Here is a 26,031-nt window from a genome sequence, read left to right as displayed (position 1 = left end):
TTTGTCTTCAACTGCCTATACTGTTAGGAAATGTTTTTCTTGTGGGGCTAGGGGACATATAGCTAAATTGTGTAAGAAGGGAAAATGACAGAATACTGGTAATCACCAGAAGGCTAAGAAGAATGTTAATTTAGCTATGTCTAGCAATTCAACTGTAAACCATGATTTGTGGGTTGTTGATAGTGGAGCATCACAGTGCATTACTAGAAATAGAGAGAGGTTTGTAGAGATGTCTACGAGTAAGCAACATGTATCATTGGCAAATGGATGGAAGATGAAAGTGTCTGGTGAAGGTACTGCATATTGTTCATGTGTAAATGAGCATTTAACGATGTTTTATGTACCTAAACTGAAATTTAATTTGTTATCAATAAGGGCTTTAGTTAATATTGGTTATGTAGTAACCTTTGGGGAGATAACTGTATAATAGAGAAAGAGGGTAAAAGTGTTACTGCTACTTTAGAGAATGATTTATATGTGATACATGATGACCAGTTGCAGATGGCTAACTCGATTTATAACAATGTTAAGCCACATGATGAAAGTATACATTTACTACATAGATGTCTGAGGCACATTAATTTCAAAATGTTCAAACAAACTGTTGAATTGTCAGAGGGAGTAAAATTAAAACCTTAATGCCTGTAACCAGGAGAAAAGCAAGGTTACTCCAGCAAACAGACTGAATGGGTTTAAGACCAAAGAACCTTTAGAGGCTGTGTTTGCTAACATAATTGGTCCTAAGAAACCCAGTTTGGGAGGTGCCTGCTATGTTTTGAGTATAAAGGACCATTACTCACGGTACGGTTTCTGCTATCTCATGAAAAACAAAACAGAAAAATTCCAACATTTCTTTAATTGGCTAAGATTTGCAGAGAGAAAAATGAAACATAGAGTAATTACTTTAGTTTCTGATAATGGGACTGAATTTATTAACAATAGATTCCAAAGTACTGTATGTTAAAATTGGCTGGTGTTGAGCATAAACGTTCTGCACCTTACAGGCTGCAACATAACTTGTTTGTAGAACGAAGAGGGCAAACATTACAAGCCATGGCTCGCACTATGTTATCTGATTCAGGTTTGCCTGAAACACTGTGGGGTGAAGCCATAATGTGTAGTAACCATGTTTTAAACAATGTGGTTAACACAACAACTGGAGAATTGCCATTCACTTGTTGGCATGGCAGAAAACCAAATTTAAGTTATTTACACACATTTGGAGCTCCAGCATGGGTGCATATTCCCTCACAAGTAAGACTGAAAGGGCAACATAGAGCTAGGAAATTATTTTTCGTAGGTTACGAGGCCAACCATAGATCGTTTTGATTTTGGGATCCAGGCACAGCTCATGTTTATTGTAGTGCTAGTGCTAAATTTCTTGAGCACGTTGGGTAGAATAAACTGGAACAGGAATACAACAATGATGTTGTAATTGACACCCAAGTAGTCCCTAAAGATGAAATAGTTAAACCATCAATAGCCATTAAAGAGGAAGAACAGGCACAGGATGAGGTAGAAGAACAGGAGCAGGTAGCACAGGTGAGTCCATCAGTAAGCCCTGTATTACCAAGACGTTCAACCCGAGTAACACGACTACCTGATAGATATCAGGCTAGTGTTGCATGTCAAGTGAATACAGTTCCTGGTAACTATAATGAACTGAAACTGTATCCTGCTAAGGATCAGGCTGCTTAGCAGGAAGCTAAGGAACTGGAATCTTTAAAAAGACTGGAGGTATATGAAAATGTCAGGTTACCACCAGGTAAACATGCCATAGGGTGTAAGTGGATTTATAAACTTAAGACAGGTGTAGATGGGACTGTTACTCATAAAGCCAGGTTAGTAGCACAAGGGTTCAATCAGACAGCAAAAGACTACGATGAGGTGTTTGCGCCTAATCTGAAGGCTGCTACATTACGAGCAGCATTGGTGTGGGCAGCTAAGGAGAAATACATTATAAGTCATTTGGATGTTGAGACGGCATATCTGCATGCACCGTTGCAACACACTATATATTTAAAGAAACCTTTAGGTATCAAAAATGATAATACAACTGATTGCTGGAGATTGAACTGGGTGGTTGTTTAAAAAATTATACAATGGCACCACTTCTGGATGAATTGAAAATGGAACTTAAAAAGTACAAAGAAGATGCACAAGAAGGGAAGGGTTCTTTTGGCTTCGTTTTTCAATTCTTAGAAATGGAGATTTGGAACTATGAGAAACAACAAGAAACGACTGCAAAACAAGAAGACTGGGACAAAGAAGAAGCCATCTTTAATGAACAAGCAATTTTATGTGGGGAAGAAAAAGGAAAGGGGGGAAAGAGAATGGAGAATTTAAGACTTAAAAAAACAACCAAAGAAAAGAAAAATAATTCAAAAAATAAGTATAATACTGGAAAGCAACAGAAAAGGGGAATACAGAAGAGAGAAATAGAGGTAGAGAGACAAGGGGGTAAAAAGGGAGAGAGAAGAAGAGAGGGAAGAAGGAAAGGAAAAGAAGTTACAAAGGACCGGAGCAAGATATAGAGAAGCAGGACCTATTTAGAGATAATGGGTGAAAATCTAACTGAAAAAGGGATTCTGTAAAAGTACATAAGATTGTATTGTTATATTAGTAATAGAAATAACTTTAGAAAATTGGAAACAACGTATGATTAAAATGAGGGATAAAATAGTTAGTGTAATTTAGTGAAATGTTTGTGAATAAAATAAGTGAAATAAAATAAATGAGAAAATTGAATTAGGAAGGAACGGGAACATTTTAATTAGTTAAAGTTTTATAAAATATAAATGAAGGGGGGGATTAACTATGGAAAGCTTATAATTGTTCCCATAGAAGTATATTTAATTGAAAAGTAATGTTAAAGATGTTAAGACTTTAATGAATATTAATATTAATGATAGAATTGAATTGGAATGGAATGTTGTTTTAATTATATACATTTATAATTTTTTTCTTTTTTTAAGAATATAGTGTGTATTTTAAGAATGTACCAAACAGAATCCAAATAGAAGTTATATATTATATTGAATGTTACAACTTTAGGGAAAAGATATAAAGGCGTCATACTCCAATCAGTAACTACAGGAGAAATTTTGTTTAATGAGAAAAGATAATAGATAATTGAAACAGGACAGACAAAAAATATAAATACAATGATTTGAATTGAGATGAGATAATTAAAATAAAATTGAGAAAATTAAAAGAGGGGAGAAGCTATGCAGAAAATGTAAAATAGTAATAAGATATGGAATAGAATATAAAAATGAGCATGAACCTGAATTTGCGTCTGTACGAAGAAATGTAACCTGGGATTACGCTACTTTCAAAAAAGATGTTTTATTTGTATTTTTTTTCTCTTTGTGAAAACTCAAATAAAATTTACAAAAAAAAGAAAAGAAAAAGAGTCTTTATGGCTTGAAGCAATCAGGATATGAGTGGATATTATGAGTATAATTAAAGAATTAACTAAGATAGGTTTTGTAGCTGGCATGGCTGATCCATGTTTATTTAAAAAGGAAAGTGGTGGTGTAGTTTCATTGTTGGACTTTGCTTCACCGTTTACTGGAAGTAAAAACCTACATTTTACTATACAGTGTATCTGTGTGCTGGTTGTGTGTTATTCCTCACCACTCTCATTACGTCTCCCTGTGTGCACTTATTCTCCTAACAGGGAATTACCTCAACAACCCCTCACATCCCGGACATAAACTGTTTCAACTCCTTCCCTCAAAATGACACTATAGAGCACTGCACACCAGAACAACTAGACACAAGAACAGTTTTTCCCCGAATGCCATCACTCTGCTAAACAAATAATTCCCTCAACACTGTCCAACTATTTACAAAGTCTGCACTACTATTACTATTGATCTTCTCATCACCCCTTATCACCCATCCCCTCCCACTCGTGACTGTATGACTGTAACTTTGTCGCTTGTATCCGTATGATTTATATTGACTGTTTCCTAGTATGATTTGATTGCTTATTGTACCCTATGACTATCATTAAGTATCGTATCTTATGATTCTTGACTCTTGATGAATGTATCTTTTCTTTTATGTATACTGAGAGCATATGCACCAAGAGAAATTCCTTGTGTGTCCAATCACACTTGGCCAATAAAGAATTGAGTTCTGTTCTGTTCTGTTCTATTATTCTCTGTGTCTTTCTAGCTACCTACCTATCAAGTATACTTTGTAGATAGAGGCTGTACCAGAGATGGTATTCAGCAGGTTCTGACCAGTTCTGGAGAACCGGTAGTGGAAATTGTGAGTAGTTCGGAGAACCGACAAATACCAACCCTGACTGGCCCCGCCCCCATCTATTCTCTGCCTCCTGAGTCCCAGCTGATCAGCTGCGTCTTCTTCGGCTGCCCTGCACAGGAGAATGGAGCTGGAAAGCAGGTTAGTGGGGTCGGGAGGGAATGGGATTTTGCAGTATCCTTCCCCTGCCATGCCCACCAAGCCATGCCACGCCCACCAATTTTTGAATCCCACCACTGGGCTGTACATAGCTATCAAAAGATCATGCCTCCCCCCCCCCCCGCTTTTGGAAGTCTCACCTGACCACAATGAGAGTTTGGGGCACAATCTAGGTTTCGAAAAAGCTTATGAACATTGCAGCCAAGAAAACAAGTGGTGATGGAGCTGGTAGCCCGGGGATCCATGGGGAGAAAGACAGAAGGGGGTGAAAGGCAAAAGCGGTTTGGAGGAGGAAGCAAAATTGTTTTTAATCTAAGCCGTATCGAGGAATCCTCTATCCTTCGCCCGGCAATGGCGTCTCTGTTCGTTGCTGTATTTTCCAGAGCTTGTTTGGAACTATTTCTCTTCCCACAAGAGATGACTGTGGTAAAGCCAGATTGCACAAAGCAGCTTTTAGTGGGTTTCAGCTGAAAGGGGGAGGGAAGGCAAAGAGAGATTAAAAAAAGGAAAAGACAGGGCCAGGGGGTTGGGCTGTTTCTTCCGCGAAAAGCTTTTCTTCACAAGAAACAATGTGACATTGGAAGTTGGACATTTACATTGCAACAAAAGGTTTTCTCCTTAGCGTCTCCTAAAGTCAGGTATACGACTCAGTCTCGCTCATCTAAACAACATTTCTCCAACCCTATGGGAGAGGATGTCTTCTTCTCCCAGGCTCTGGGCCCTTTCAATTCTCACTCTGAGCTGTTCAAAATGGCGCCCATTCTCTGAAGGCACCATAGCGTTTAGATGTTCAAGGGTTGAACCCTGATGCCCGTCCCTCAATCCTCTCCTTCAGAGACAAGCTTCCTAGACAGACATCACAACCTTGTATCATGAGTACCTTGTGGTAGACTAGGATCTCTGCTGGTCTTAAAGAAATGCTGTGAAGCACAGGAAGGCACTAGAATGCTTTCGGATAGCACGTAGCAGCCATTTGAGGAGAAACCTCCAATAGCGGCCTTCAGAGTGCTTCTTGGTCCCAACCAGGAGTGGGATTCTGCCGGTTCGGACCAGTTCGGGCAAACCTCTAGCTCCGAAGATCAACTGGGAGCGAACTGGTTCACTATGACAATCATGTGGGCCCGCCCACCTGCCCCTGCACTGTACTGATCTTTATCATCCCAGCTGATCGGTGTGGAAGAGTGGATTGCCGCTCCTCAGCTGTGTTACTTCCTCGAAGTAACATAGCAGGTAAGGATTTTTTGGATTGCTGTTCACACGCGCGCAAAGTGCGCGATCATTGAACCGGTTGTGCATTGCACCCCTGGTCCCAACCCTTAATTTGGGTTCTTTCTTTCTTTCTTTCTTTCTTTTTCTTTCTTTCTTTCTTTCTTTCTTTCTTCTTCCTTCCTTCCTTCCTTCCTTCCTTCCTTCCTTCCTTCCTTCCTTCCTTCCTTCCTTGCCTTTCTTTCTTTCTTTCTTTCTTTCTTTCTTTCTTTCTTTCTTTCTTTCTTTCTTTCTTTCTTTCTTTCTTTCTTTCTTTCCTTCTTTTCTTCCTTCCTTCCTTCCTTCCTCCTCCTTCTCCTCCTCCTCCTCCTCCTCCTCCTCCTCCTCCTCCTCCTCCTCCGTCAACCTTCATCTTTCCCCACACCAGCTTTCTGCACCTATAAGCCTATTGACTGTGCTTGCTCATCAGCACACATATTAAAATTGGAAGGATGCAGAAAAGATTTGCAGGCATCCGAGTGAGTGACAATAAACCCCTAGGAGCAACAGATAAAGACCAAGGCAGTGGAGGGATTCTACGCTTTTAGCTTTTTTGTCTCAAAGACTGATTTGGTGTTTTTTGTAGGTGTTCTGTTGGTTAGATTGAAAATCTTGGGTGTTCAGTACTTACTTTCTCCTTTGATTCAATCCCCTTTTCTCTGCTAACTTTCACCGGCTCAGCTAAGCTTATCTGTCAATAGATTTGAGTTAGGCTTTTTCCTAACTAAGGGGTATCTTTGTTTTTTTCTACAAGCACCCGCCTCAATAATGCTTTTTTACAAGTATTTTTCTTTCCACACATTCTTTCCATCATCATCTAGAGTGAGATGATCTATAACGGTATTTATTTATTTTTGACAGATGAGGTTGCTTGGATGAGCAACAAAACGTCTCGGATTAACAAATTTTGGTCCAGCTGCCATCATTTAACCTTTTAAATACTTTTGGCCTAGATTATTGGGTCTTCACTGACATATTGCGATACATTTTGGGGTTGGTGCAGTTGGTGTGGCAAGCGTTGGTACATTCCAGCAACTCTCTAAATTCTCTGCCTAAATAATTTTTAAATTTTGACTGATGAAGTTGCTTGGATGAGCAACGAAACACCTCAGATTAACAAATTTTGGTCCAGTCGACACGAGTTAATCTTTTAGATATCTGCAATGGTTCTTCTCCTATGTCTTTTACCTTGTTTTTCTGTAGAAAATCCATTTATTTAAAAAAAAAAAAAAGCAGAATAGATTAGCGTAATTACTTTAGGAATACGCCTCTGTCGTTTTACTAGAGACGTGGTTTCAACATGTCTGCAGTAACATTGGCAAGCAACCCTATCATCAGACTATTATCTTTCTGGAAGAGAAGGACTCTTTCCTCCATGTTCTTAAGCCAACATCTCTTAATTAGTTCCAAAATTTGTATTTGGCTACATTCTGAAAATACTGGGAAATGTGTTTTTTTTTTTTTTTTTGTGCTGCAGCCCTCAACTGAGTGACTGATAAAGCATGATAATGATCATTTTTGAAACTGATTAACCCAACCGGCCCTGTTTCTTCTCAGCTGCCAATGTGGCATAGATATTAAACCTGATGTTTACCTGTAAGTGCTCTGTAACAGGGGCAGAAGTAATGAAAATAATTGCAGAATAATGTCTGGATAAATGAAAGCTCTTTTTAGTTTAAAGTAATCCATTTTTTTAAAAAAAATATGGATATAAAAATAGCTTAAAACTGAATGGGTGGATGTTGGAGAAGTTGGACCGCCAATTCTCTTCTCAATGAAGGTTCCTGGGGTGAGCTTGGTTGTTTTCTTGCAGATGTTTCACTACCCAAACTAGATAACAGTATCGGTGCTAGAGGGGAATGGGGTTTTTCTCTCAGTTTATATGGCTTCTGCCTGCCACCCGATTGGCCCAAAGGTCCCATTCCATTACCACGCAGGGGCGGGGATGGGTTGGTCCTGGCGAAAAGGAAGCCTTGCATCAGAGGTGGGCATTCAGCAGGTTCTGACCAGTTCTGGGGAACCAGGTAGCGGACATTTTGAGTACTTCAGAGAACCAGCAAATACCACCTCTGACTGGCTCCACCCCCATCTATTCTCCGCCTCCCATTGAGTCCCAGCTGATTGGCTGGGTCTTCTTTTGTTGCCCTGCACAGGAGAACGGAGCTGGAAAGCAGGTTAGTGGGGTGGGGAGGGAATGGGGATTTTTGCAGTAACCTTCCCCTGCCATGCCCACCAAGCCACACCCACAGAACCAGTAATAAAACATTTTGAATCCCGTCACTGCCTCGCATGCTGTGAGGCCAAGCCGGCGAGCAGGGCATGGAGGTTCTGGTGCAAGTGAGGTGCTGTTTTATTCTACAACTTCAGGGGTGGGCTTCAAATTTTTTTAGCAACGGGTTCTCTGCCCGGTTGCTGGGTGGTCATGTCCATGGTGGATGTGGTCTAGTCGGCCTCCTGCACCAGGGCAACAGCCTCCCCGCGCTCTGGAGGCTCTCTGAAAGCCAGAAACGGGCCCATTTCCGGCATTCCTGAACTTCTGTGAGGCCCGTTTTTTGCCCTCCCCGATACTCCCGTGCACACCTTGAACTTACCTGCCTCCAAAACGGGCCATGTGGGGGACTCCTGGGAGGGGAGGGGTGGGCAGGGCCAGCCAGGAGTGGGATTTGGGGGTTCTTAGCTAGGGGCTCTCCTGAACCCCTGCGAACCCCCAGCAGCCCACCCCTGTATAACTTGGTGTGGCCTTAGATCAGTGGTGGGGTTCAAATTTTTTTACTACCGGTTCTGTAGGCATGGCTTGGTGGGTGTGGCAAGGGAAGGATACTGTAAAACCTCCAGTCAGAGGCGGTATTTGCCGGTTCTCCGAACTACTCAAAATTTCCGCTACCGGTTCTCCAGAACTGGTCAGAACCTGCTGAATATACCACCTCTGCCTTAGATCCGACCTGTGCAGCTGCCCTGGAGCCAGCGAGAGACTGCCCCGCTGAGGTGGAGAGTGCGGGCATCCTGGGTGAACGGGAAGCCCTCAGAACACGGTCGGCCTGCAGGGCAAGGTGGTCCCCAGGGATGCCAGGCCCCACACGCTCACTGCCTCCTGGGGACACTCCCAGGGGATGGCAGCCCTTTGCTCGCTCCAGGGAAGCCCCAAAGATCTAAGTTGACCACGTTCTGGCTTGGATAGCCACCACCAAGTTGTAGATCAGCACCCAGCTGGGCTGGGCTGGGCCGAGGCACCACAGGCCGATCCTTTGCCGTTTCCAGGATGGCTCCGCAGGCCAGATTTAACCATATCGTGAGCCGGCTTTGGCCTTGAGTTTGACGAGTCTGTTCTAGTGGATTGTCCTGTCAGTGTTGATGGGAGTGGTCTTGGAGGTTCTTAGATTGGCCTGTTTATTGTTAGTTTGTTTGGCAGTTCCTTGATTGGGGTATTGTTTACTTCTTGATTATTGGTCAGGTGTTAACCTTGGAAGCAATTTATGCTCATCTGGGTGCTGATTGCTGGTGAGGAGGTATTTTGGTCTTTTTATTCCCTTTTTGGCTTGTCGATTGTCCCTTTTGCAAAGTAGGTAGATATTGTTTACGTCTATGTATCTGTTGATGGCTAATTTGTCAGAGTACCAGGCTTCTAGAAATTCTCTAGCGTTTATATAAACTGAAGGCAACCCCCAGTCCTTACTAGCACTGATGATGTTACTTAATTTGGATAATCAAACGTCTGCAGGAAAACAAGAACACCCAGAGAGCACCAAGGACCACTCATTTCAACCCCAAGTTACAAATATTCTTTGTTATTGGTGTGTTGTCAATCTTCTGGAGAATTGGCAGTCATCTAACATCCTTGGATAAGTGGTCAGGCCTCAAGCTTTCAGCCCCTCCTTTTTTAAAGAAAAGAAATGGAGGAAGGATGCTTTTGAGCGATAATTATTCCCATTTTGCTCTTTAATTGGGACCTTTGAAAAACAGCATTATTGCACCATCTGAATTCAGCCAAAATTGTCAGTGTGATTTCGGGGTGCACATGGGTTGCTGGGGGCCATATAGGAGCTGTAAGTTTCCCTGATTTTTAAAATGGTCAGGATTATTGTTGAATCGATCGTGTGCACTAATGTGGATGAGATGTAACAGAGAGGAATAGGATGAATGCACGGCACAGGTAATCCTTGACTTACAGCCAATTGTTTAATGGCTGTTTGAAGTTACTATGGCCTTGGAAAGGGTGCATTATGATGGTCACATGATTGTATTTCGGATGCTTGGCAATTTATTTGCATTTATGACCAGTTGTTGCATCCCGTCACGGGACCAAAATTTGTGGCTATTTGTTCTGTTTTGGGCCAAACCCCATTCAAGAGAATGGAGTTGCCTTGATTTGTAACTGCAACAACTTACAGCCAAAATTCCTGTCCCTTGGGGGTGGGGGAAATCTTTCCTTGGAGGAAAAATTATAATGCCTTGGTAAGGCCACACTTGGGATACTGTATTCAGTTTTGGTCGCCATGGTATAAAAAAGATTTTGAGACTCAACATCCCCAGTTCCTGCAACCGTTCTTCATATGTTTTAGCCTCCTTTCTAGAGTGCCGAGAAGAGCAACCAAGATGATTAGGGGACTGGAGGCTAAAACATATGAAGAACGGTTGCAGGAACTGGGGATGTCTAGTTTAATGAAAAGAAGGACATGATAGCCATGTTCCAATATCTCAGGGGCTGCCACAAAGAAGAGGGAGTCAAACTATTCTCCAAAGCATTTGAAGGCAGGACAAGAAGCAATGGGTGGAAACTAACCAAGGAGAGAAGCAACCTAGAACTAAGGTGGAATTTCCTGACAGAACAATTAATCAGTGGAACAACTTGCCTCCAGAAGTTGTGAATGCTCCAATACTGGAAGTTTTTAAGAAGAAATTGCATAACCATTTGTCTGAAATGGTATAGGGTTTCCTGCCTAAGCAGGGGGTTGGACTAGAAGACCTCCAAGGTCCCTTCCAACTGTTCTTCTATTCTATCTTTATGAAAACATCAATGAGAGTGATAATATATTCATGTTAAAAAAAGCACAGGTACGTTCTCAGAGACACATTTTTTTCTCATTTGCATTTTTTAAACTGATGTTTTGCAGCATGTTTATTGCAACAGTGTTTATGGTATAGCTGTAATTCATGTTTATTTTGCCAGCCACAAAGAGTTTTATGTCTCAGTTTTGTTTCTTTTTGCAGGAATGTTAAACTGTGTTAAAAAACAACAACACCCTGTACGAATCATGAAGGATCATATCTTTCCAGACCTGCATTTTTTCCCCCCCTCCTCAAATATGAAGTTGTTTTTCTTGGCAAGCAACATTCTAGGGAAGAGACAGGCAGATTCTGGTTTGTGGGCCTAACTGTGGTTTGTAAAGCTGTTCTCTGTTGCCTGAAACCCTCTCCCCACCCACTCATGTTGGAACATCAAAGCGGTTCATCCCATGACTTTGGAATTGGTGGCGGAAGATATTTCCAAGCAGATTTGGTCTGTTTTGGGAACATCTCTGCCACCAAAGTTGAAGTGTTGCTTTTAGCTCAAAGGGACATTCTAGCTGACTTGCAGATTGGCTTCTCCCAATGGTGACTCTCTAGGCAGGATAGACCACAAGAGGAATTGGGATGCTAGCAGAGGTAGTCCTCGACTTACAGCAGTTTGCTTAGTGTCCGTTCAAAGTTACAATGTCCCTGAAATATGTGGCTTATGACCAGCGGTGGTAGTAAAAAAAAATTACTTACTGGTTCTGTGGGCGTGGCTTGGTGAGCGGGGTGGGGCTTGGTGGGTGCAGTGTGGCTTGGTGGGCGTGGCTTGGTGGGCAAGGCAGGGAAAGGATACTGCAAAATCCCCATTCCCTCCCCACCCCACTAACCTGCTTTCCAGCTCCGTTTTCCTGTGCAGGGCAACAAAAGAAGACCCAGCCAAACAGCTGGGACTTGGGAGGCGGAGAATAGATGGGAGTGGGACCAGTCGGAGGTGGTATTGGCTGGTTCTCCAAACTACTCAAAATTTCTGCTACCTGGTTTGTCCAGATCTGGTCAGAACTAGTTGAATACCACGCCTGCTTATGACCATTTTTCACACGTACGACCATTGCAGCATCCCTGTGGTCACGTGATCAACCTTGGCAACTGGCTCGTATTTATGACAGTTTCAGTGCCCTGTGGTCATGCAATCCCCTTTTACGACCTTCCGATAAGCGAAGTCAACGAGGAAGCCAGATTCACTTAAACAACCTTAACGTAACAACAGCAGCGATTCACTTAGCAACAGAGGACGGGAAAGGTGGTAAAGCGGGTCAAAACTCTTATCTTAACATTAATCTTGCTTAACATTATTTTGCTTGAGCAAGGGGTTGGACTAAATGATCTCCAAAGTCTCTTGCCACTCTGTTGTTCTATGTTAACAACAACCGAAAATTTTGGTTCAATTGTGGTCATAAGTCGAGGACTCCCTGTATACCTGTGTTTTTTTTAAGGTATTCATCTGGCCATTTCTCCACTAGGAAGTGTGTAGGGCTAGCCACAGGGGTCCCCAAACTTGGCAACTTTAAGACTTGTGGACTTTAACTCCCAGAATTCTCCAGCCAGCTATCCACAAGTTGCCAAGTTTGGAGACCTCTGCATTAAATTGACAAGAATTTCAAATTCTCAGTTGCTTAATAGCAGAAGTGAGAAAACCTTATTTCTCCCCCATGCATAACTCCTAAACTGAAAGAGAGAAGATTTGGGATACCTAGTAGTTTGGGCCTTTTTGAGTGTAAGAAATAAGAGATCAGTTTATTTCGGATGTAAAATAAAAACTAAACTGTCTCGGAGGAAACAAATCCTCTGAATTGATTCAGAGATTTATTTAGCTCTAAATAGGTGTCCTTTCCAGCTGATTTAAGATACTTGACAAAAACAAAAGATAATCAGGTCCCAATTATTCTTATTTCTGTATTCCCCTTTATTCCAAGTGAGGGTTGTAACTGGCCAGAAACAGGCCAATGACTCACACAGCAGGTTGATGTACAAACATTGCAGGCTGATGAAGAGCATAAAGAGGATGTATGATGACCTGCAGATCAAAGGAATGTTAAAAATCCTGATTTCCCAAACTGGTTTAAAACCTGGCATACTTTGCCCCAGACATCTGGAGATCTGCAGGGGAGGTTTTTTTTTTTTTTAAAAAAAGAGCAATAAATGTAAAAAAAAGGGGGGGGGCAAGATGTTGATTACATCGTAACGGTCACCCTCTTGTCCGTCTTAACTACTGATCTTTAGACTTTCTTTGCAATAAAACATATTCCTTTATTTTCACTAACAATTAAATGTCCATTGGTCTAAAAACACTGAGGGCCGGATGCTGTGAGTAGTACCATTATGGCTGGCTGAAGAATTCTGGAAGTCCACAAGTCTTAAAGTTGCCAAGTTTGGAGAGCTCTGGGCTAGCCTTTTGATTCAGGGAATACAAATCTGGAGACAATCTTAGATAAAAAAATGTCCCTTCCGCCTCTACTTTTTCAGCCTGGGGATAGAAGAAAGCTGCCATTACAGGAGTAGCAGAATGGAGCGGCAGAATCCTTAGCAGAATCAAGAATTAACAAACGGCAACAGGAAACAAAACTAAAGTAAACTATTTTATTGCATGAAAAAGTAGTACAAAACAGTGCCAACTCATGGTAAGACACACCTGTTGGGTCAAAAGTCGTCTAGATACACTGGATTATGAATTCCTAAATCCTAACCAGCATGGCTAAGTGGATTACTGAAAGGGTAGCTCAGTTTGGAGGAAGGGAGGTGGGGGTTAGACTATTCAGACATAGATGCTGCCCAGGGAGGTGACTGAAAATGTTGGTTTGTGAAATTGCAAACCCCGAGAATTTTTGTACATTTTTTTTTTTACTAGGACTTACCAAAATTCAGGATCTCCAGAAACAGGCAAAAAGACTGTTAGATTATAAACATTTGAATGTGAGAGAATGCAAAATCCAGAGGTCTGTCCAGCCAAACAGAAAGTTGAATGCGTAGTGATGAAATCTCTGGGAAACCCAAAATTAGGACAGAGGAAAAAGGGGGTGGCTCTTCAATTTTAGCACAACACACCCTCACTTGCTTTGATTCCCCCCTCCCCAAAGAAAAAGTGGAGTTGAGTTCAGAAAATAATTCATTCTCGGATGATGGAAAGCACTTCTGATTATAAATAATCAATGCAGTGGATGGTGGGCTTTGGCTAGGAAAAAAATAATAATACTGAAATTGACACACATCAGAATAGAAAATGATTGCGTAGTAGCAATAATTTGGGACAGAATGAAACACTTTCAAAGGAATGGTTGTCAATTCTGAGCCAAAGATCTCCCAAATTAGAGGCAATTTAATGTCTTAGAGGCAATTTAATGTCTTAGAGAGCAATTTAATAACTTAGAGGCTGTTTTCTCATAAAAAGTACTTCAGTTTGCTTTACCAAATGTCTTAGTAAGACTTCAGTTGGAATATTACATCCAGTTTTGGTTGCTACAATATAAAAAATATATATAAAGACTCTGGAAAGAATGCAGAGAAGATCAACAAAGAAGATGATTAGTTAGCTGGAAGTTAAAACATATGAAGAACGGTTGCAGGAATTGGAAACATCTAGTCTGATGAAAAAAAAAAAAGACTAGGGGTGATAGGTCTTCCAATATGTAAGAGGCTGCCATAAAGAAGATGGAGGTCATCCCCATTCTCCTAAGCACCTAAAGGCCACACAAGAAGCAACAAAACTTTTCAAGGAATGAACCAACCTAGAAATAAGGACAAATTTCCTGACAATTAGAACAATTAACCAGTGGAATAACTTGCCTCCAGAAATTGTGGGTGCTCTATCACTGGAGGTTTTTAAGAAAAAGACTGGACAGCCATTTTGTCTGAAATGATACTATAGGGTCTCCTGCTTGAACCAGAGGGCTGGACTAGAAGACCTCCAAGGTCCCTCCCAAGGCTGGTTATTCTGCTTTGAAGCGGACAGATTCTTCTTGTGTCTTCAGATCCTCTAATCACAGAGTGTTAAATGACTCACAACACAGCGTTCAAGAGGAGGTTTTCAGCCAGGGGGTATTCCATAAAAGAGGCGCAGTTCCTGGTGCATCAAAGGCACAAGGGGTTATTTGGCTCAGATGCGGCAGCCGTTTATACCAAAGGAAGTGGTGAAAGACTCCAGGTGACTGCAGGTGTTGCGATACTGGGTGGCTTTACAACGCCGAGGATCTGGTAGCTCTTCTATCCAGGAATTCTTATCCAGAAGGTACTGGGGGCTGCAGAAAGAAAGAAGATTGAGTGACAGGTCTGATATGACACCCCTTCCCCAAAGGGCTGGAAAAGCAACATCGAGTGTCCCTGATTATCAGAACCCAGATGAAATGATACAGATGCAGATGAACAGAGTTGGAAGGGACCTTGTAGGTCATCTAGTCCAACCCCTCCCCCGCCCAAATGGGTATGACATGTCATCAGAATGGATGGCCACCATGCACCTTGCCAGTTGCTCTACGGTGTTCTGGAGTCTAGGGAAGTGACCTTGAGATGGACCACAACAAGCGCTGGGAAGACGCTGTGAAAGAAACCCTACGCCATGGAGATATCCAGCCAAGGGAATTAGAACCCACTGGCAAGCTGTATGCTATGAAGCCTCTTTGAGGGCAGGGGCTACCAAAACTGATAGAAAACCGTGAGTGGTGTTAGGAATATAAGTCACCTAACAGGTATTTGGGTTAGAAATATATAAACCAGGATAAACATTTTAAAACTGTTATATTTAAGAAAATGCAAAACTGTAATTAGGTGTGGTTTCTCAAACGGCCATAAGATGGAGCCAGAAACCTGGGTTGTTTAGTCTGAGTCTCAGAAGAGAGTGTGTCTGAGTGAGTATCTCTGTTTCCTTCTGTTGGAAAGTATTGCTGTTCCTCCATTTTTCTTCTAATGGACTGATATTACTGGATTTAATGTAAGTCTGATACTGAACTGTTTTTTGACACTGGAATTTGATATTTGGATTATCCCTGGATGAAAACTGACTGATTTTACCTGTGAATGACTTTGGACTGCCTATTTTGGACTTTGCTTAACATTTCTGGAAGTAAAAACCTACATTTACTGTACAATGTATCCGTGTACTGTGTATGTATTATTCAAACACTCCTCTCAAATACGCCTCCCTGTATGCGCTCATTCTCCTAACGGGGAATTACCTCAACAAGTGGCATCATAGAAAAACACCCACAGTTACTACAACAATGGTCTTTCAGTGCACCCATTGGCTAGATTCTGTGCAGAGCCACCTCTGTGTCCATAAATGAACTGCATAACATGTCTTCTTCAAATCCTATCTCTATCTGTCTGCCTGGCTGCCTTTCTTTCTTTCTTTCTTTCTTTCTTTCTTTCTTTCTTTCTTTCTTTCTTTCTTTCTTTCTTTCTTTCTTTCTTTCTTTCTTTCTTTCTTTCTTTCTTTCTTTCTTTCTTTTTCTCTCTCTCTCTCTCTCTCTCTCTCTCTCTCTCTCTCTCTTTCCAGTAAATTATATCTATCATCTCTCTCTCTCTCTCCACCCATTAATCATTCTAGAGTTTACCTGTCTAGCTAATCTACAGAAATGGGGTATCAGAAATGAGTAGTTTTTCTTATCATTACTGCCTTTTTCCTTTTCTATTTTTAAGGTATTTTAATTTTTGGTAAATTTGCTTTGTCTCATTTCCTTTTATTAATATACTAGCCGATAACCCGGCATTGCCCAGGTATTTATTTATCCTAATCCTATGTGAGACAGGAAAATCCTGTAGTTGGGACTCACACTGTTGTTCAGTCTCTCGCGCAGCGTCGCAATTCTTCTATTCCTCCACAAGAGGGAGCCCCCTTGAGGAGTACTGTGAAGCCGTTACCATGGCAAGTCCACTGTGCTGTACAGTAGAAGCCATTTTAAGGCACATATCACCCCCCGGGGGGTGTTAGAGGTGTCTTACCCCCACAGTATTTGTTTCCAGAGGTTAAGTCATCTATTTACCAAGTTTGGTTGTAGAAGATAAAAAATAAATAAATAAACACACCCACACAAAAGTAATAGCGCAACGGTGATCTTAATATTACATAATTAGTTCAAGACTGTCACTATTATTATATAACAATTCTTTGATTTGAAGTTTTGTTGTTCTTGTTATACTTAACTGTACTTAAATACCATGACCTCTAACTTCACACTTCTGCATTTGCTCCTCCTGTCTTTCTAACAACACATTACACACTAAATTTCCCGTTCTTGTTTCCCAGCTTACCGGTCATTTGAATCACGAGTTTCCCCATCGCGTCCCATCAACATATATTCTTTGCCTGCAGCCAAGCGGGTCTTGCAAGCGGCCCGAACCACAAAGCGACGGATCTGGCCGACTTTAATTCTGGAGTCCGTAGCTACAGAGAAAGAAATCTAAGGTTGAAAATCTGAAAAATATATACATCTAGGAAGGCTATCAATAGAATAGAATAGAAGAATAGAATTCTTTATTGGCCAAGTGTGATTGGACACACAAGGAATTTGTCTTTGGTGCATAGGGTCCCAATGTACATAAAAGAAAAGATACATTCGTCAAGAGTCAAGAATCATAAAACTCATGGAACATTTTCTATACAGTCTAGTGAGACTAGAGCTAGCAGATCACTGGGAAACCATTCGATTCGTAGTGGTTCCCAAAATGACAGATGCAGTCATACTGGGGCTTTCCTGGCTAGACAAGTGGTGCCCGACCATCTGGTGGCAGGGGGGCAGCAGCAGACTGAGGATAGCAAACAGACCCCAACTCCTTCCTCACCATCAAACAGAAGCACCGCCCACACAGGGAACCCTTCCAGAGGGTTCACCAGAACAACTGGCAGCCACCTTTGACAAAACCCCAGAGGTCGGACAGATTCCTTGATTGTTTCTTTGGAGTAACACTGCTCCCACTACCACATCACTGGCGTCTGCTTGAATGACGAAAGGTTGTTCGGGGTTAGGGTGCTTCCGTACTGGTTCTTTTGCAAACAGTTCTTTCAGTGTTTCAAACGCCTTTTGGCAGGTTAGGTCCCACTGTAGAGGTTGTCCCGGGTGGGGTTTCGTTCCTGGACTCCCTGTCTTTAGGAGGTCCGTCATGGGTTTGGCAATCCTCGCGAAGGAGGGGATGAATTGTTGGTAGAAGTTTGCGAAGACCAAGAAGCTTTGTAGCTGTCTGCGGGTACGAGGGGCCTGCCAGCCCAGAATGGCTTGTACTATGGCTGGGTCCGTCCATCTCTATGCCGGAATCCTGACAAAGGCATCTAACGAGGTGGTGTGCTTTTCCACTGGGCCTATTTCTACAGGTAGTCCTTGACTTATGACCACATTTGAGCCCAAAATTTCTGTTGCGAAGCGAGACGGTTGTTAAGTGAGTTTTCTCCATTTTACGACCTTTCTTGCCCCAGCTGTTAAGTCGACCACTGCAGTTGTTAAGTTGGTCACCCGTTTGTAAAGTGACTCTGGCTTCCCCATTGACTTTGCTTGTTAGAAGGTCACAAAAGGGGGATCATATGACCCTGGCATCACACTATAACCATCATAAATATGAGTCAGTTGCCAACTCTTTGAATTTTGATCACATGACCACGGGGTTGCTGCAATGGCGTGTGAAAAATAGTCCTAAGTCCCTTTTTTTCAGTCATGTAACTTTGAATGGTCACTAAATGAACTGTTGTAAGTCGATTTTCATGTGGTTTTTCTTCAGAGCTTGCTTCATCCATGTTGCACTCAGCTTGCTTCATCTATGTTGCACTCTAGTAAAAGTATCTTTTTCTCTAAATCGTATGGAGTCGAGGGTCTTTCTTTCTTAGGAAGTAAACTGGGGCCAGCTTGACAGTGAGCTCTTGTGGGCCCAAAGGGATTCGAGACTGATGACGCATTTGACCCCTCCCTTCAGTTCAGCCTGGTCATCTCCTACAGTAGTAAAGCTGAGGCAACAAAAACCCCACGAAAGGGAGACTACTCACTAAATTGCAGGGCCTCCTTGATTTTAACTTCATAGACCCGGAAGGCGCTTTCTTGGCTCTCGCGCTCCACTCGAACCAGGAACACTATGAAGAGGAGACAAAAACTGTCATCTTTTGCCCTACTGATGGTCAGAATGAGGGATTTTTCCACATCATCAAGTTCAGGTGTTGTCCCCGAGGCAGCAGGACAATAGTTGGGCATATACAGCATGGCCTTCATTGCCAATCCTTGTTCAGCTAAAGCAAGGGCCTTCAAACTTGACAGCTTTAAGACTTGTAGACTTCAACTCCCAGAATTCCCGAGCTAACATGACTGGAGGTGGAATTCTGGGAGTTGAAGTCCACAAGTCTTAAAGCTGTCAGGTTTGAAGATCCCTGAGGAAAAGTAATGAGTCCAGAAAGCAGTGCTGAATTATTTATTTGAGGTCAAGTTAATCAAAGGGAGTGATGGGTTTTGCTGGCTTTGATTTCTGTCCCACTTAAACATCACTGACCAGCAGGGGGAAAAAACCCACTACTAACCACTTCCTTTAATTTGAAGGGGATGGGTCAAATTTGGATGGAATCTTAGAAGAACAGGTTGGGCCACCTGCCAAAGCTGGGAGTAAAGGAGGAGGAAGTGATTGATAATCAATGGGCTTCAAAGTTGTTGCATAATAGGGCATGGAATGGTCAGTGCTGTTGACCAAGGAGCCCAGTTCTAACCTCGTGGCCGGTAGGACCCAAAGTAGTTTTGTGATAGCCATGGAGGAATTGTGATAGGGGTGTACCTAACAACAGTTATCATGGCACCTAGTGCTGTCGAAGCCAGAAAGGAAGAGGAAATAGTGCTGGTCCACCATCACTGATGCACCCAAGTAACTGTGGTACACAGTGCAAACAGCTCCAAAAGGTACAGATGCTCTAAAACTAAATAACTAGTTAGGGCAAGCATTATTGTGCTTGTGCACAAGTCAATAGAATGGAATGGAATAGGAATAGGAATGGAATGGAAGAGGAATAAGAAAGAATGGAATGGAATGGGAGGGAAACAGGAATTGGATTGTGTTAGGAATATGAGTCACCTAACAGCTATTTGGGTTAGAAATATATAAACCAGGATAAACATTTTAGTACTATATCTTTAAGGGAATGCAAGAGCATGCAATTGGATGGAGCCAGAAACCTGGGTTGTTTAGTTTTAGTCTTAATCTCAGAAGAGAGTGTGTCTCCGTCTCTGTTTCCTTCTGTTGGAAAATATTGCCGTTGCTCCATTTCTTCTAATTGACTGATATTACTGAATTTAATGTAAGTCTGATACTGAACTGTTTTTGACACTGGACTTTTGTTACTGGATTATCCCTGGATGAAAACTGACTGATTTTACCTGTGAATGACTTTTGGACTGCCTATTTTGGACTTTGCTTAACGTTTCTGGAAGTAAAAACCTACATTTACTGTACAGTGTATCTGTGTGCTATGTGTGTATTATTCAAACACTTCTCTCAAATATGTCTCTTCTCTCAAATATGCGCTCATTCTCCTAACGGGGAATTACCTCAACAGATTGGACAGGATACGATAAGATAGGATATGATATAGATAGACTGGACTGGACTGAAATAGGAATAATGGAAACAACAGGGGAGAGAGAGAGGAGAGAGGGAAAGAAGAGAGAGAGAGGGAGAGGAGAGAGAGGGGGGAGAGGAGGGGGAGAAAGAGAGAGAAGAGGAGGAGAGAGAGAAAAGAGAGAGAGGTTTTTTTTTTTTCAAAACTGCAAGTCTCAGTTTGATCACTAGGCAACTCATGCCAATACTGACAAAAACGTTTTCAGAAATGAAAGGACACCATGTGAAGGAAGGGAAAAGACACAAGGAACTGAACTGGGAGGTTACAGGTCCGTGGATGTGAGCATAAGCGATGTTAACAGCTTTTCAGGGAAGAAGATTGAAATTAGTTCAAGAATAAGGCTGCAGAGGGTGAGGCTTCCAGGACCAACCCCATCAGCTCTTACCGTAATGTACACGGGGACTGTAACATGCAAAGTTCATCCGTGTCTCCTCCGTGATTGCATCCTCCAGGGTACGCTTCAAACGGGGGCAGGCACCTGTTTGGTAGAAGAAATATGGTCCGATTCCTGGATAACCCCTCTGATCAAAGCGGAGGGAATCTAGCATCTAACTCCAAGATGGCTGAGAAACCAATCTAATTTCTTTAGACAGGAACATGGGAGTTTAGATAGTTGTTTGAATGATTAAAGAATGGAGAAAGTGGACACAACCACAGGACATTTGCATTGTTTTCACATCCTCAAAGAGCCTTTCCCAATGTGGTAGCTATTTTGGCATCAACCATCAGAAATGTTATACTAACTATTAAGTGTGGGTACATGGAGCAAACACAGTGGCTATGGATATTTTAAGACTGGGGTGGCAGTTGTGATTACAGGCATCTACCAGACCTTGGACAGAGCATTACCACCAGTGCATACATCTATGATTAGGTTCTAAAAAACACACTTATTAAAGTGGTTACAGCCTACAGTGTTGGAGGACTGTATCATAAGAACAGCAGCCTCACTGCAGGGTTTAGAAATTACTAGAAAGGCTCGATATTATTTTGATTCCTCCTTCCTCAGTTGTATTCCTGATAGTTTATAAAGTTGTCCTCAAGAATATATTCCTGATTGGAAGGAGAAGCATTCGGACAATCTTTTGTCCAGCTACCAGGTGGTTGCAAGCGGAACGGGACAACTTGCCACAGTCAACTTGCTGTGGTCACCTCACCATGACCAACTCTCCATGGTCAACTCATTACGGCCAACTCGCCACGGGCAACTCTTTGTGGGACAATTCATCGCAGGACAATTTATCAATTCAATTTAATTATTTAAAATTAAAACAAAACTTGTTTATATTTTTGCCATTAAGTTTTCATTCTGTCCCTCCTTTTGCATCTTTTCTTTAATGATACTATTCCACCATTTCTTTGATATCAGTTTACACTCTTGTCCCACAGCGAGTTGGCCTTGAGGAGTTGGCTGCAAAGAAATTGTCATAGACTCAGTTCCAAGGGACAACAGATCAGCTGCGTTTTTTTAAATAACCCTTGAAAATCCACCTTTCTGGTTAATCATACAGAACTAAACTTGGCTTGTATTTGTGCTTTGGAGGGAGGAGGGCAGCCCCTGTGACCACGTGTTCCTCTGAATTTAGAGACCTTAAAACCATTGATCTAAAATCCAGGTGACTTTACCTTCAGCACACTGGCAGACATCATCTGAGCACAAGGCAGACACGTACTGTGGCTTATTGGGAGCACCGTAGAAGATGCTGCAACGTTGATCTAGAAGTGGGAAAGTGGAATAGTCAGAGGAACATGATGCAAGTAGTCCTCACCTTACAACCACAACTGAGCCCAAAATTTAGGTTGCCAAGCGAGAAATTTGTTAAGTGAGTTTTGTCCCATGTTATGATTTTTCTTTTTTTTTAAATTATTAATTTTTTTTTTTAAAACAATCATTCCATCTTGAGTGATTCCATGAACAGTGTGTTGTCTTTGTTAAACAATAATCAAAGTTACAACATCATTACACATTAATTCTGCAATATTTAACATAGTAATATCCATCTATTAATTATAGGAATTAATTACACCGTACTAACATAGTAATATTCAACATGTTAGTCATCATGTCACTAAAACTTATCACTTTTAACACATCATCTTTATTTTGCTTCCCTATTTCTAACTTCCATTTTTATTATTTAACCATTGATGGAATAAATCCCATAGCATATAATATTCGGTTTGCTTTTTCTCCTTAATTGCCAATGTTAATCTCTTCGTTTCCACACATTCTAATATTTTCCTAATCACATTATCATCTGTAGGTATCTCTTCACTCTTCCAATTTTGTGCAAATACAATTCTGGCTGCAGTCAAGATTTGACTAACAAAATATGCATTTTCCTTACGGTATTCTTCGGGTAGAGTCCCCAATAGAAATATTTCTGGTTTTAAATCAATACTGATTTATATGATTCATTCTATGATCTTTCTTGCCACATTGTGATCACATCTGTGATCATATTAAGAGCAATTGCGTTCTTTTCGCTGATGATGTAAAGCTGTTCAATACCACAGACAATACTGCTACCCTACAAAAAGATCTTGACTATGTATCAGAATGGTCAAACAAATGGCAACTTCAAATCTCAACAAATAAATGCTCTGTCTTACATATTGGCAAAAAAAATCAGAAAATAAAATACAAGCTGAATAGTCAAGACCTTGTTGATGATCCAAGCTCTGTAAAGGACCTTGGAATACTCATTTCTAATGATCTAAGTCAGGGGTTCCCAACCTGGGGTGCGAGACGATATGCCAGGGGGTGCGAGAAAAGTCTAGGTAAATAATAGGATATTGGCTATATGTTGGCATTTTTATTTATTATTTATTTCAGGGGGTGCGAGGTTCAAGTGAAATTTCTTTAGGGGTGCAGGGCGAAGAAAAGGTCGGGAACTGCTGATCTTAGGGCTAGAGCCCACTGCAACTACATAGCCAAAAAGGCATTAAGAGTTGTTAACCTAATCTTACGTAGCTTTTTCTCTGGTAATATCACACTACTAACTAGAGCATACAAAACATTTGCTAGACCAATACTCGAATACAGTTCATCAGTCTGGAACCCACATTACGTATCTGATATTAACACAGTTGAGAAAGTCCAGAAATATTTCACAAGAAGAGTTCTCCACTCCTCTACTCGTTGTATAATACCTTATGCCACCAGACTTGAAATTCTAGAACTAGAAAACCTTGAATTACGCCGTCTTCGGTCTGATTTAAGCATGGTATATAAAATCATACATTGCAATGTCCTACCTGTCAATGAATACTTCAGCTTCAACCATAACAACACAAGAGCACACAATAGATACAAACTCAAGGTTAACCGCACCAAACTTGATTGCAGGAAATACGACTTCAGCAATAGAGTGGTCAATGTCTGGAATACGCTACCTGATTCTGTGGTTTCTTCCCCAAACCCCAAAAACTTTAACCTTAGATTGTCTACTATTGACCTTACCCCTTTCCTAAGAGGTCTGTAGGGGGCGTGCATAAGCGCACCAACGTGCCTCCTGTCCCTGTCCTATTGTTTCCTTTTATTTTTCTTATATGTACCCATTTCATGTATTCATAACTATGTATACACTTATACTTATTTTCTTGTAAACAATTGACAAATCAAATAAATAAATAAATAAAATAAATTTGTTAAGCGAATCCCTGCAGTTGTTAAATTAGGGACACGGTTATTTAACTTCCCCTCTGATTTTGCTTGTCAGAAGACGGCAACCTCAGGGACACTGGAACCGTCTTAAATACGAACCAGTTGTCAAACATCCGAATGTAAATCCAGTGACCATGGGGATTGTACAATGGTCGTAATGGTGAAAAATGGTCATAAGTCCCGTTTTTTTCAGGGCTATGGTAACTTCGAACGGTCATTAAAGGAACCGTATGCCTGTATAATTGGACGCAGAGGAGAGACAGCAGCTGAGTTTATACGAGGAGTGAAGCTTATTTGAGATACTGCCTCTCCCCAATTGTGCCTGCCAATCCCATCAGATCCAGCAGGAGATCCTGTCCCATTGACACTGCCCTCTGGTGGGAGCCAGGAAAATAACTTTCTCTATCCATTTACTCCAGAGGTCTCAAACTCGCGGCCCGTGGGCCAGTTGCGGCCCGCAGGACGATACCCTGTGGCCCCCACCGTGATATGAAAGTATAATATTAGTGCGGCCCGCAGGGGGAATGGACCTCTGAAGGAAGTCCCGCCCGCCGTTCCTCCTCGTGGCTTCTTCTCTACCCTGAACTTTAACAAGTCCAAGGACAGGTCCAGACTTACTGATGATCATCTTCAAGCCATTCTGAGGGTCTCAAGTGCCTCCTCTCTCAAGCCAAATGTGGCTCAGATATGTGAGAGGAAGCGTTGTCAAGTCTCTGGCAGCAAGGAGTAAGCTGGAGAAGCCATGTTCCGAGGAACTGTTCATGATCTTCAATCAATGTTCCATTCATGTGTTCAGGACAGTTCACGTATTGGAGAAATCATTAACCGTTGATGACATTTGAGGATATTTTTTTAACAACCTTTTTTGTGGAATCCCTTATGCGGCCCAGCCTCACCCAGACTCTGCCTCCAGCGGCCCCCAGGTAAATTGAGTTTGAGACCCCTGATTTACTCCTTGAAATCCATCCTTCTTGGCTTTTCCTGAACCCTTGAAAATATGGCTATATCCCCAGGCTGGGGCTCAGAGTGCTGTTGTGGCCCCCCAGCAGCCAGTGGAGCTGGCAGCAGATTCGGACAGTAAGGAGATTGGGGAAGAACATGGACCAATCCTGGAGCCTGGGGAAGGCCCTGACGAGTGTTCTGCATGGGAGACAGAGATGGAGCCAGGACCTTCTAACAGTTATCAGCTGCCTTCAGAGTCGGACATCAGTGAGGCAGAAGAACAGCTGGAGCCTGTTCCCAGTGTGCGCATGTGCAGAGCTGCCAGAAGAAGGGAACAGCTAAGGAACAAGGGTCGACTTGGGAGTAAAGCCACAGGTGGACGGTGAATGGGCCCTCCCCATAGGGAATAAAAGAGGAGCGAAAGGGGATTGGGGTTTGGCAGGAGACAATTAGTTTTATTTGGGTGAAGATCTGTTCCTGCATTCTTGCCAAGTCTTGTCTGCTACAGTGTGGCATCTAAAAGATATCGGCCTGGCAACTCTCCAAGCCTGATAAAAGTCTGTAATTGTGAAATATCTTGAAAGGCTGTCGGCTGGGACTTTGCTGGAGAGGAATTCACTGTCAACTAAATAAAAGGGGTTTATTATCAGGACGAGGAGTCCGCTTTGTGCTGTTGGGGAAGCCAAGGCCGAGCGTGTGAAACAGTGATATATGGATGAAGATTTGAGTTCTTTGTTTTTGCTTGTATCTTGACTGCTGATTATGCATGTATTATGTCATTTATGGTTTTTTTTATAACCGTGCTTAGACACTCAGACTTATGGGAGGCCGTATGCATTGAAATAAGCCAATAATAAACTTACAGACTGTACGGTACACTTGGGAGCCCCAGTGATTCACTTAAAACTGTTGTAAAAAAAACTGTTGTAAAATCAGATCTGACTTGACCGACGATTTAGGACTGAAATTCTGCTCCCTGTTGTGGTTGTACGTGGAAGACTGCCTGTACTACAAAATTAGCATATCTTTTGAAACAGTCTTTACACACAATCAGTCATGCCTGTTCCGGAGACAGTCTGACACACCAGTTGCGCCCCACCAAAGACTGGCTTTTTTTAAAAAA

General features: G+C 42.0%; 1 protein-coding gene and 1 long non-coding RNA gene across 2 annotated transcripts in view; one reads left to right on the top strand and one right to left on the bottom strand.

Moving 5' to 3' along the window:
- The window catches only part of LOC148131653 (uncharacterized), a 243,781-nt gene that overhangs the window by 53,735 nt on the left and 164,015 nt on the right, over window positions 1–26,031 (top strand). The gene's annotated exons all lie outside the window — the stretch shown is intronic.
- Window positions 13,295–26,031, bottom strand: part of LOC113424936 (complement C4-B-like) — a 102,313-nt gene continuing 89,576 nt past the window's right edge. Inside the window, 5 exon segments of the mRNA XM_087952868.1 lie at window positions 13,295–14,963; window positions 16,972–17,104; window positions 18,692–18,775; window positions 20,685–20,777; window positions 21,926–22,015. Of these exon segments, the coding sequence (XP_087808994.1) occupies window positions 14,822–14,963; window positions 16,972–17,104; window positions 18,692–18,775; window positions 20,685–20,777; window positions 21,926–22,015 (542 nt within the window). The 3' untranslated portion in view covers window positions 13,295–14,821.

This window comes from Notechis scutatus, chromosome 2, assembly GCF_049901735.1.
Source record: "Notechis scutatus isolate UNSWTSFEM ecotype Mainland chromosome 2, rNotScu1.2, whole genome shotgun sequence".
In the NCBI taxonomy this organism is placed as follows: domain Eukaryota; kingdom Metazoa; phylum Chordata; class Lepidosauria; order Squamata; family Elapidae; genus Notechis; species Notechis scutatus.
This window is presented reverse-complemented; position numbering and strand designations above follow the sequence as displayed.